Here is a 13,300-nt window from a genome sequence, read left to right as displayed (position 1 = left end):
GATGGAGAATGTGTTCATTCCTATTCACAAAAGCATAGCTGTAATTTAGTGCTTCAACCCAAGTCTACATTTATGTGCTTTCCTAGTAAACTAAAGACCCTTTCCTGAACTGGGGCCTTTCTGGAGAGAAGACTCCTTTCTTAGCTTAAGTGGAATTTCCCGCATTTCAGCTTGTGCCTCTCATTCTTTCACTGTGTGCCAATTCCAAGGTGACACTGCAAGGTTGACTCTCTGGAAAGAATTATCTTGCCATCTCACCCACATGCACCACCTCCACTTCTGAACAGTGAAGTCTTTGCATCCATCTCTGATGTTAATTTACAGGTCTCCCTACTAGTTTAAGTCCATGATTCCAAAATATATTTGAAGCCTTTTGTGTATAAACTGTTGTACTACTTTCTCCTTTTCTGTTTAAAAATACGTTTCAGGATCACCTACAAATGTGATCTGGTCCTGACTGGTGTTTTCTTTTTCTTTAAGCAGTTAATACAAAGTGACAAATTCGAAGGAGAATGAGAAATTTGATTAAGAGTAGACTGAGAGAAGGAACCAACACATGCCCTAAGTTGGGAACAGGCACTTTTTTTTATAGTGAGAAGAAATAGGCATTTGCTTAATTCCTATTAGACTGGGACTATTTAAAACTGGTTACAATTTAGGGTGCTGTCAAACCACATCACGTAAAATGTTCACTTTTTTCAACTGCATCTGCTTCCAAAGTGAGTTGAAAATGTGGCCATCATGCATGCCAGCTTCACATAACAATGAAATGTTAAAATTCCCTTTGCTTTAATAAGTGATTTCTTGACTTTGAGAAATATTGTAAAAAGAAACAGTGACATACAGGTTGATTCATGGTCCAGTGTTTGCCTAGATTTAAAATTCAGACTTTCTCATAGGTCATGCAAGACTTTCAGAATCCAGAACAACCAATATAACTAAGTTATTAAGAAAACTATAGGAGCACAGTTCTTAATTTTAGCTTGATATTAATATTAGGAAGCAAATTTTTGTACCAAAGTACCTATATTTAGAATATAGAAAGGCACATAACTTTAGTCATAAACACTATCAGTAGGGTTTTTTTTAACTTAATGTATTTTAACAAAGGAAGAGACACTAGATGAGTAACAAATGAAATACTCGTAGTGATGCACATATGGACAGGCAATCTGATGAGCCTCAGCCTTCGTTATTTTCCGCATCAGTACCACTCACATTTCACAATTTTGAATATAATCATTAAAATGATTTATTATCAAGTAATCATGGGTATTTTGTGCATATGCTTTGCCTTGTTTGCTGGCAGCAGATACCAATCCAATCATTATCAGTGGACAAATTTTAAAGTGACCTTTTTTTTTTTTTATTTAAGGAAGTATCATGTCAAATGTATCATGTTTCATAATCAGGAGTCATTACAACAATTATTAGCAAGAGTTCAATGCAAACATTAACAGATCCTTTAATTAAAAGTTGGATAAAGCTTCTGAGAAGATTTTTGTTTCTTTTTAAAATATTCCAAATCCAGCCATTGATCAAGTCAAGACAGTATAGCAATGAATATAGGGAATGAACTTGAACTTTAGATTTAAGTCCACCCTAAAACACACAATATTGAATATAGGGGTCTAAACGGAGAAAAAAGTGCCTTTTTATCTGCTACTTGTATGGCTTTCAGGATAGCTTCCAATCAAGTTGTCCTATTTAGTCCTTTCCAATCAAAGATACGGCAAGCATAAAATTAAGCATTTGAGTTAAAAAGATGGTTTTCTATGCTGATTGCTGTAAGCTTGCTGAAGACATTCTGTTTCTCTAGAGCCCTGACTAATACTGGATAAGTGGATGAATTCATGGTCTCATTTAGAATGTGTGTATTAAGTGTGGGCTTGCACAATTTTTTGTCCTACCTTATTCCACAGACTTCAGATTTGCCAAGAGCTTGCCAGTTAAGTCTATTTGAAAAACTACATATGGACCAGGTTTTATTGGTTTTTTATTTTTATTTTCAGAAATATATTTCAAAAATGGAAAGCTGAGGGGGTTTTATGATGCTAGCCAACTCAGCTTGGCTATTGCAGAAAATCTGTGCTAATTTGAAAGACTATCTTAAAATGTAAGAGTTGGAGTGTTTTTTAAGAAGCGAGGACAAAAGAAGAAAGAATTAATAAAGAGACAAGATAAAAGACCTCCAACTTCATAGATGCATGGAACAATTGAGGTTCGCAGGGATCTCTGAAGCTCCAAATCGTTGCTCAAAGCAGGGTTAATTAGAGCAAGTTGTGCAGGGCCTCATTCCGCTGGGTTTTGAGTATCTCCAAGGATAGAGACTCTACAAGAACAGCTTGCACTCTCTGGGCAACCCATTCCAGTATTTGATCATCCTCACAGTAAAAAAAGTTCTTGTTTATCTTTGAATGGAATTTCCTGTATTTCAGCTTGTGCCTGCTGCCTCTCGTCCTGTCACTGGGCATGAATTCCAAGTGCCGTTGCAGGCTGGCTCTCTGGGAAGAATTACCTTGCCATCTCACCTACAGGGTACCACTCAGAACAGTGCAATGGATGGTAATCATGGTGATGATGCATTCATTTTGTACCTTATCTGGACGCCACTGTTTTTACAACCTTTATATAAAAATAAGTCTCAAAAATAAGGACTCAGGGTAATGGTTATGAACTGAAAGAGGGGAGATTTAGGTTAGATATTAGGAAGAAATTCTTTACTGTGGGGGTAGTGAGACACTGGAACAGGTTGCCCAGAGAAGTTGTGGATGCCCCATCCCTGAAAGTGTTCAAGGCCAGGCTGGATGGGGCTTTGAGCAATCTGCTCTAGTGGGAGGTGTCCCTGCCTATGGCAGGGAGGTTGGAACTCGATGATCTTTAAGGTCCCTTCCAACCTGAACCATTCTATGAGTCTATGAAAATAGGAAACAGATTATTATCAACAAAGAAATTAGCATTTCAACATGGAGTGGCCAAAAGATAGCTCCTTACAATTTGGGGGGATTGAAAAAAATGTAAACTGGCCACCAACAGACCTTTGTCCTACTTAAGCCCTTTTAAAGCCTAATGATCAGATGCCAAAAACTGACATGGTTCTTATTCTTGTCTTCAAAACCACAGAAACACATAAATTGCCTTGTTTCTGAAGTCAAATTCACCACTCTACAATGTTTTAATCACGAAAAAATGTAAAACTTGAGGAGACGTCATGAGATGACTTCACCTAAAACATTGCCCAATGCATACCTAAGCCACCTGTAAGCATTTGTCTATCCTCATTTTAAAAACTTGCAGTAGAGGGAGTTCCACAACATCTTTTGGCAGTACGTGTCAATGTCTCACATGAAGTTGATTTCTTCCTCCCATTTTCCCAGTGGCTTCACAGATCCTTTCTTTCCATTAACAAATTTTAACATACGTTAACATTATCACATCTCTCTTCTTCTACAGAAGCTTTTCTAGATTAAACAAACCTTCCCTAAACTCAGGGACAATACTCAACTGAAGACCCACTTTTTTTAAAGTAGAACCCAATCCAACCATGTAGCTATCTGCCTTATATTCAAAAATTAGTGTTTTAGAAGGTAGACTGAAAACCATAGTCTGAAAGGATGATTCATAATTTATTAGTTAAGCCAGGTAAATTGCAAGAGAAAAAATCTTTAATTAGATTATTGATAGACTTTGGGGAATAGGCAAGCTTTCTGGAACACAAGTCCTGCTACTTGAAAACATAGTTCAGTAGGAGGTACTCAGGACTTTAGCTTGTAATATATCAGTTATTATCGCTCATTTTTTTGCTTTTTCTTGACTTGTTTGTTTTGACTGAAACACAACAATTTAACTTGAACAAAATTAATCAAGAATAAATGACTAGCAAGTTTAAATCTGTTGTAAAATATTAACACAAATTGATAAATTAGTGAAGTGAACTACATATTAAAAACTTAATTGCTTTATGTTAAAGGAAAATTAGTTTCTTCTTAATCTCCTAAACCTGTTAACAAAGGTGGTAGCTTGTGCGCTACTATACACTTTTGCTATCTTCAAGTCTGTCAGGGGAATTAGATTGACTGTGATCAGCCGTGTGCCTTAAGGCAAAACCTCCAGTACTTCAAGGTTCATTAAGTAAGAAATTTAAACCACTAAAACATAGAACAGCAACATGTAGACACATTGGCTTATTTTATTTTCAGAATTAAAAGTTCTGCCAGGAAAAAAAAACACCTTGAAGAGCTCCAATCCTGCAATTAGCACCATGCGGGCAGGCTTCTGCATGAGCAGATCTCATTGCTGGTTTGGGGACTAATACTCCAGAGCTGCAAACACTTAAACACTGACTTAACTTGACCATTATGAGTAGGCTTACTGAAATTAATGGTGCTTTTCATGATAGTAAAGTACGTGTCTGTGTGTATAAAGGACCAAGTTTCAGCTTTTTAGTTTCAACAAGTGAACGAATTAATTCGCATGTATTATATAAATAACCAAACAAAATTTTTAAAACTGGTTTTCTACCTTCACCATTTTTCTGAAGTATCTTCTGCTTTGATAACCTCTCCACCACTTCTGTATAAAAATCACGCTTTTGTTCAGATATCTAAAATGAAATATATTAGCAAAATTATTATTTTGAGACTTTACAATATAACTTAATTTTTTCCTGGTATTAAAAATAATATATAGTGTATTATCCATACTTACTCCAAACAGAATGCCACTGCAAACATACTTTATACATATACATGTATGCATATATATATACACATACACACTTATAAATCAATATATACATAGATTTATACATACACACTTACTTTGCATTTGGAAAAAATGGGTTACTGCAAACTTACTTATATACTATTTCAGTTATCATTACAAATGTTTAATGAAATAGCCTTACAAATGTAATTTGCATGATAGATGACTTTATTTTCACGGATTGTTTTAACGAACATATCTCACCACTACAGAGTTTTTTTCAGTCACATGCAGCATTTTCACAGCTTTACAATTTTTAAATATTTGACAAAACCCACAGATATCTGGAATTTTTAGACTACTTTTTTGCTTTTATAAAATTACACCTAGCTTATTTGTAAGTAAATCTTTATTCTGTACTTATTTTCTATATATATATCTATATACACACACACTTTATTATGCTACTAAAAATTCCATAATTGATGTCTCACACCAATTTTGCAGAAAATAATGCAATCATTACTTTGGGACTGTCTAGAAAAAGCTATATAGGGGAGCATTCATATCACCAAACTATGGACATAAAATTTAGAAATCTTGCAGTACAGCTAGAGTCACTCAGGGGAGGCAGTCTTTTCCAGCAGGTATTTCAAAGGACCTAAATGACAGGGTAATTCAGAACACTGACAACTGGCTGTACTGAGCCTGTGCTCCTATGTCAGACAGCACATCCATCTTTGGAAAGAGGACACTGAGCAGGATCACTCTGTATGCAGTTGCAGAGAAAATCCTCTTCTACATGTAGCTGATTTAATTCTTCTTACATGCTCATTACAATTATGTTGTTGTTCTTACATTGGTCATTACTAAATCCAAATGTGCATGTGCAAGATCATTTCCCTACAAAACAGATTGGCAAAGACACTTGGGTTTTCACTTTCCTCTGTAGTGTGCTGCTGCCACTTGTGCTGGAAACAGAGGAGCACTAACCAATCCTCTGTCTTTGTAGGGGGGTTTAACATTGATGGCAAAGCTGATATTCATTGGAGAGCTGAAATACCATGTTTGTTTGCCTGCTGACCACTTGCATGTGATGGGTGCATCCTGTGACAACACACTTGAACAAGCACTGGAAAACAAATTACCAGTGTTTTTTTTAACAAGTGCACATAACGGCTGTAGACTATCTTTTTATGAGGGAAATATTGGCCATTATGTAATTAATGTTATATAACCTAATAATTCTTTAGGCTTGATACAGTATGTCTGCATGATACATAATGACTTGCAACAGGCAAGAGGTCAAACTAGAAGATGTAACAATTCCTCTCCCTTACAGCCTTAATTTTTATGAAGATATTCATAAAAATTCAGAAATTCAGAAACATGAGTTTGACCAGTTGGACTTGTGATCATAAAAAATGGAGAAGGGCCTCCTTTTGGAAACCATAGCGTTTCCAAAAAATTTATATCAATGTTGATATGGCATTTTACAGAACAAAGCAATTCTACATGACCTCTCTTTTATAAATGGAGAAATTTATGTAAAGAAAGATTTTTTTTTAAAATAACCTGTTCAAATCAAGCAGTAGAACTTAATTTTCGACAATATGAGTCCAGTTACCATACACTTACTAGGCAATTTTTCTGTAACAGCCACTATAGCAAAGATAAGAAATGTCTCTGCAAACAACATATCTGAGGGACATTTTCTTTTTTTCCAGTAATGCAAACATTTCTTAAACAATACTGCGTATCAATTCTGAATTTCATTTATTTCCATGCTACTTATTATCATCATGTCATTTTATTTGTATGCAGTTCTGAAAAAGATTATTGTTTCTTACAGTGCCACAGCATACACTTCATTCTATTTAAAAGCAGAATAATGGTGAGGGCTTTTTTTAAAATACTCCCATTTTATTAAAATCGAGTAATACAATAAGAAATTTTGGGGAAAAAAAAAATCAAGATTCAAATACAGATTAGGATAGGCTTAATATGTTACCTCAGATAGGCTCGGACTCTGCATCCTCGAAACCAGCTCTGGATTTTGATAGCGGCTTTGTACTTTATTTTTCTGTCCTCATCTACAGATCTGAAAATATAAAAAGTGGTAATAGTTGTAAGGTTGGTAATTTAGTAGCAAAGCTGAAGAATACTTCTAAAGATGTCTTACTGTTGCAGTTTGTGATCTCTTTCACAAGGTTTTTCACTTTTTAATTCTACATAGTTCACTAATAGTGGCAGAACAATATAACTGACATTAGTTGCTTAGTATAAAGATAAGAAATACAAAGAGTATCACAACTTGTAGATAATGTAAAGTTTGGGAGAGCGTATTTCTTATTCCCATACAGTACTTAATATCCATGTCAGCATGTCATGGACTTCTTCCATTGTACATGAAATATATGGATAATGCTTTAATGACAATTAGGCATGAATGATGACAAAAATTCCATAGCTGGGTATAAAATTGTATATCTACATCCTAGACTTCATAGGAAGCAGACACCTCCAGATTACTTTTACCTAGAGGTAAATGACTTTTATTAAAAGGGTATGACCAATTTGGCCCTGGACAGGCAGCCACAATTACATCCTGGAAATGAAGGGGATGTGGGACTGTCTGTGTCACAAGTGACAACTCCAAACCAGTCATACCCACTTGGCAATAGCAACAGTCTGCTTCTGGAAGAGTAGAAGGCTTCTCCTCTATTCCTCCTTGCTAGGTTTTTTAATTGACATTCTGTCTTGCCTGGCCAAGTCAGTTTAGAAGTCCCTGTAAACTTTATTGAAGCTTTATTTTAGCAAGCAACAGACTTGGTTTTCTTACAGTATTTTTTCACAAATACTTTTCAACTGGCCTTGCCAGTAGAAGTGGTTTGGGGTATAAGTTGCTCAAGCTGATAACTGCCCTTCTGATCAGATTGCATAGTTGTCATACTGTTTGAATTAAGCTTTTTAAGTCACACATACTTCCCAAAGACTTTCCTGAATGTTAAAAAGGCATACTTAAAGTCAGCATCTGACATATAGCTGTTACAGTAAATAAAAGTATGTTCTTTAATAAGTGATAAAATTGTTTAATGCTTAAAATAAGAGAATGCACTAACAGATCCTCTATATCCCAATGCTTACCCTGACAGAGTATTTCTCAAGGTACAGGTTTATGGCATTTTTGCCTTGTGCAATCATTGTGCAAGTCCTTTCCTAGCAAGGTACTTTCCCTAAAAAGTCAGTTTAGGAGACCTCATACCTCTGACATAAATAGATTTCTGCATAATGCATGACAGGACTGTTAATAAGATCAGAAGAACATTATTAAGATCAGTTAAACCTGTCTAACCACAACCAACAGGCAAGATACTACGGTCATCAACCTGCCCTAATTTTTAATGGAACAGGTGTACAGTCCTAAAATAGCAAATGGACTTTGAAAGATAAAGAAAGTTTTCTAATTTGGAGATTTACTTTAAGGCACTTCAATTACTTTGTTCCTTCTGTGGCAGTAATTGCTAGCAAGCGTACTTAGTTTTCACTACAGTTGCTTTAAGTCAAGCTGCTCTGGAGGGCCTGTGTGTTCTAGATGTTCTATAGAATTCTGCTTTTAGGTCTTGATAGGTAAATAAAGAAACATTTTTCTTTTGTCTTAAAATATGTTTGACATATATGGAACTAAATCCTTCAAGTCTTAGCATTGGAGGTATTTGCAAACGAGGCAACTCATACAAAAAAGGGTAAATACATGGTAATTTATATCCTTCTGCACCTCCTGATGCTTCAGATCAACTCAGATCTTTTGGAGAATCTGGTATTTCTCTGCCAAATACTGACTTAATAGAGTAAATAACCTCTATTTTTACTCTATAATGTATTTTTGTCTGAATGCCCTCAAACTATTGGTGAATAATGAGTGACTGCACAGATTACACTGACTTGTGTGCTCACAGCAATCCAAATTGGACAATTTTAACAGATCTATTACTTTATGTAGATAAAGCATAGTTCTGAAAGGGAAATTAAAGCTGCTGTCTGATTTCAAAATACAAATGCTTCAAAAATACTTCAAAGACCACTACAAACTGGACACACTTTAGTGCCCAGAACTTATTTGTTAAGTTTAAAACTTAAATAAGGATCTACCAAAAATCTCTAAACAAGATATTCTGATCTGTTTCAGGATTTTACTGACAATTGTGTTGAAGTAGTCCAAGGTTTTCACCCTAAAGAACAAAGATCAGATTACTGATCAGCCCTTCAGTTGCTGAGCTGGACTATTTGAAGCTTTTCATTTTAACTCTCAGCTGAAAATCTGAATTTCAAGAAGCTGATGGATTATAGCCTATCCTTAAAAGGGAAACAATTCACTTTTGGAAAGCTCTGCCAAAAAACAAATCCCCAAACATCAAGCATGCTGCCCTCCAATGGATTTCCATGTCTGGCTCATCCTGCTCTTTCTAACCTAAAATGTGTGAAATACAAGCATAGTCTGCTGTAACTGATGCTCTTTTAGTGAACTGCTTTGTGTACAGCCACAGGAGTACGAGCTGAAGTTCAGGGAAAGTACAGGAAAAAAACCACTTTATACGCAGTCAGGACTTGAACTCAGTGTAACTTTTAGTGATGTTTGCAAGCTTTGCTATTCATGCTAATTATGTTGTAATTGGATTCTAAAACAAATTATTTATTAATTAGAAAAGGAAAAAAAAACCCTTAATGCTTTTTTTTCTGTTTTGAGTATTAGCATGGCATGTACAGCAGCAGCAACACCACAGTTAAATAGAAGGGTTTACAGGACAAATCTATGCAATATTAAAATAGGTCTTAAAACATTTTTTTTCCTAAAATCTGGTGTGATGAAAGTTGGCCACCACCCATCTTAGCAGTCAGAAAACTCAGCAGCACAAACTGCCCCACTCGGTGAAGAGAAGAGTAACAGGTGATCTGATTGATCAGCCTGCTGCTCTCAACATGGGACATTTTGGATCTTTAGTACAGTAAACATCTCTTTAACTTAGTAGAAAAAGAAAAAACATGTCTCAGGTACTAGAAACTCAGGCCGCTTAACCTAATTTAGAAACAAAGCTCAATTTTCAGCAGTGCGGATACTAAACATCAGCACACTTGAGAAGCTGGGGGGGGTGGGGTGTCTCTGTCAATTCACTTATTAAAAAAAAAGAAGCAGCGCCTTTCAGCAGGCTAAACTAAACACCCAGTAAAAGTTCCAGATTTGAGCCAGGACAGCAGGGCCTCACAGGCTCAGTGTGAGCAAAACTCTGGGAAGAGCTACCCCAAAGGAGTGGGGCGGGAGAGGGGAGGCCACCTCAGGCTTCTGAGGCGGGAGAGGGCCGGCTCCTTTGGGGGTGTCTCCTCAGATCACTCTGGCAATGTTTGGGGGGGCCGCCATCTCGTTGCCGGGGGAGACTGAGGGCTGTCCGCCCCGCCAGCCCCAGCCCAGCGTGAGGAAGCGCGTCCCGCCACACCACCGGCACAACTTAGTTACCTGTTCCTAAGGAAATACTCCTCCCGCAGCCCCGATAGCCTCGCCTGAAGCTGGGACAGGGCGGCCATGCTCCCTCCCTCTTGCCCGCCCTCCCGACGCCGCCACCATGGCAACGGAGCCGTACCACTCTGCGGGGGCGCGGGGGTGGCGATCGCCACGGCAGCTCTGCCGGCAGGGAACGGCGGGGGCGCCGGCGGCAGCGGCAGCCCCGCGGAGCGGGACCGGAACGGAAGCGGAGCCAAGGCAGGTAGTGCTGGAGGAGACGCGGCGCCCCTAGGCAGCGGGCCGGAGAGGGAGGGGAAGAGCTGAGATGGTCGCGCCCGGCTTCCTCCCGGTGCCGCAGCTGCTTCCGGGCTCTCAACATGGGGGACTGAGGAGCAGTGCTGGTTGCCCGCGTCCTGCCCTCCCGGCCTTCGCGGGATAGCTCCCGGCCCCGCTGCCGGCCCCCGCCCCGTCTCCCCTCGGCCCAGTCTCTACGAAGTGGCGCCAGCCTCCCCGGGGAGCGGCCGGGGGAGGCGCCGGGTTCATGTTCCGGGTCGCTGAGCCTACCTCGACCCGAGCTCAGGCGGCGAGAAAGAGCTGGTAAGCCCAGGCCCGGGGGACCGGGGGGCGCCGGGGCCGCCCGGCGGGAACGTCTCCGCCGCCCCCTGCCCTCTCTCCGGGGCGGCGCCGGTATTTGCGGGAGGGTATCGGAGGCACCATCTCCGCGCCGTGCGTGGAATGCGGGGAAGTGCGGGGGCAAGTGTTGCCCCCACCCTGGCCGACCCTCCCCGCTGCCAGGCCTCGCCTGGCCTCCCGCCCCGCCGCGGCTGACGGTTACTTGGGAGGAGAGGCTTCGGTGCTTTCTTCTCCGCCCAAGGCTTCCAGGGGAAGAGGGGTTGGCGACCGGGCAGGTGCCCCTGGCACGTCTCAACGACTCTTGCCGTGTTTGTAAGCGAGCAGCGGGATGGGGGAAGAAACCTCCCCTCCTTGCTAAGAAAGGAGGGCAGGCAACCGATAAACAAAACTTTTTGTCACAAGCTTATTTAGGGTTTTGTGTGTGTTTGGATTTTTCTAATTGTGGTAGACTCTGAGGTGTAAGCCCTTTGCAGTGTGTGCTGCAGAAACATCCGTTTAGGTGTGGTTGCTGCTCTGAAGCTATTTTGTTGTCAACCAAGAATCAACAAGTGCAGCTGTAGCCAATGAGTAGGGAAAGTATGGGTACTTCTATTGCAATATCAGATTTACTGTTTTATGTAATTCCGTATGCTAGCATTGTGACCCCCAAAGGCCATATTGGGTTTTTTGTGCAACTGTGAAGAGGGGTAACTGAGTAACAGAATAGAAAAGGGAAACTTTTGTTGTGTTAAGAGGCCATAGAGATATAAAAACTGTTAGTGAAGAGACATGATGGAAGAGAGACATGCCAACAAACCAGCTAGGAAGCCTTTCATTTCCTTCATGCTATGCTAGGTATCAACTGATGCGTATAACTTCTAGTTCATTTCACTTTTATTAATGGAAGTGGAGAGGAGGGTAATGGGGGTTTATTTTTGTTCTGTTTTGTTTTTTTTTTATCCTTGAGTGTTGATAATTTGAGGCTATGTTATGTATACAGACACCTGCCCATAGAGTTCCCGGATCTGAAATAGATTTTCTTTTATGTTTTTCTTTGGGTCTTTTTGGGGCGATGGGGAAGAAAGGAAAGAGGCTCCACACTGAGTTTTCTTACATAGAAAACTCCACTCCTCCTGCCCTTCTCCTCATACCACCTCTTTTTTTCATGTGGTTATTTTCATGGTTTCTTTAAATTTTTCTAAATGGGAAAACTTTTGAAGGAGAATTTTATTTGCCTAGATAATATATATTTGCTAGAAGAAGCTTGCCAGTATTGTTAGGCATGAGAATTTGCCTGGTGTAAATGTAACTTTACTTCTGTTGGTGTGATTCAGAACACGTCAGAGAATGAGGTATACTCTACTGGCAGAAGTGTTCTTATTTTGGTACTAATCCTGCATGCATTAGGAACGTTGCCTAAGGCATTCTGAACGTGTATCTGTACTCTGAGAAAGTTTTCATTATATACTTAACCTGTCTTTAAATTTTGCTATTTTGTGTCCACATGAAGTTACTTAGTTCCAAAGGCGTTAACTATAGCGGTCAGTAACACAAGGTGTGGGAATTTGGCATGTTCTTCTGTAACTGTCATCAGACAGTAATGATTTTGCTTGTGCAAATATACTGCCCAGAAGAATTCAGTACAGGGAGAATTATTGAAGTCTTATCTATAGATAAGACTAGCCGCATAGCAGGACTGCTAGTTGAGCAGTTCTGAAGGAAGATTTGTTAAAAATCTGACTACTCCTCAGAGCCAGTCACTTTTCTTATCCGTGTACATAAGTTATTTCAGTAGCCGTTTGTTAAAGGAAACCCATTTGAGGGAGATCCAAGAAAATATTTTTTTCAAACTGTAATACTTGGTATAGAAAATCAAGAACTTGTGCTTTCTAAGAACATTAAGACCCTAAAGAAGTGAATAGATTCAGAACAGCCACAGAGTAAGAGCATTCAGTTTGGGTGTAAAGTTCCTCTGAAGCTGAATGTTTTTAATTTATACTGTGAATACATGTAACAACTTAGGAATAGTTTGCATTTTGGGTGCTTACTGGGCACTCTGATTCTTTTGATAATGACTTTGGTGCTATAGCATATTACCATCATTTGACAGTTCATGTGATTCTCCACCTTGACAATTAATTAATGAAGTCATACTTCTGAAAAGGGCAAGCATATCAGTAAATTGCAGCAATGCGATTGGAAGAATTGCTACCTCTCATGATAAATTGCTCTAAATCTCATTTCTGGCTGACCAATTCATTTGTGTTAGAATCTTATTAAATGCACTTCATGTCAGCATCTTTCTGACTGTATACCATTGCTCTGTACTGGACACTGTTTCACTGTTAAATATCACTAGACTTGATAGTATTTATTGTTGTGCCCTCTTAGATGAGCAGCAGTTGTAGAAGGGTCAGATGTACTTATTTCAAGTTTGTCTGGCCCTAATTTTTAGGGGGATCAGCTGCATAATCAGTTTATAAAATT

General features: G+C 39.2%; 2 protein-coding genes across 2 annotated transcripts in view; one reads left to right on the top strand and one right to left on the bottom strand.

Moving 5' to 3' along the window:
- The window catches only part of SPATA17 (spermatogenesis associated 17), a 90,746-nt gene extending 80,456 nt beyond the window's left edge, over positions 1–10,290 (bottom strand). Inside the window, exons 1-3 of the mRNA XM_074144197.1 lie at positions 10,217–10,290; positions 6,716–6,805; positions 4,522–4,603 (exon numbers count right to left, since the gene is read on the bottom strand). Coding sequence (XP_074000298.1) covers positions 4,522–4,603; positions 6,716–6,805; positions 10,217–10,284 — 240 coding nt within the window. The 5' untranslated portion in view covers positions 10,285–10,290. The remainder of the gene's footprint in view (positions 1–4,521; positions 4,604–6,715; positions 6,806–10,216) is intronic.
- Positions 10,291–10,549: 259 nt separating this feature from the next.
- The window catches only part of GPATCH2 (G-patch domain containing 2), a 120,013-nt gene continuing 117,262 nt past the window's right edge, over positions 10,550–13,300 (top strand). Inside the window, exon 1 of the mRNA XM_074168609.1 lies at positions 10,550–10,798. Within this exon, the coding sequence (XP_074024710.1) occupies positions 10,743–10,798 (56 nt within the window). The 5' untranslated portion in view covers positions 10,550–10,742. The remainder of the gene's footprint in view (positions 10,799–13,300) is intronic.

The sequence above is a fragment of the Numenius arquata genome, chromosome 2 (assembly GCF_964106895.1).
Source record: "Numenius arquata chromosome 2, bNumArq3.hap1.1, whole genome shotgun sequence".
Lineage (NCBI taxonomy): Eukaryota > Metazoa > Chordata > Aves > Charadriiformes > Scolopacidae > Numenius > Numenius arquata.
This window is presented reverse-complemented; position numbering and strand designations above follow the sequence as displayed.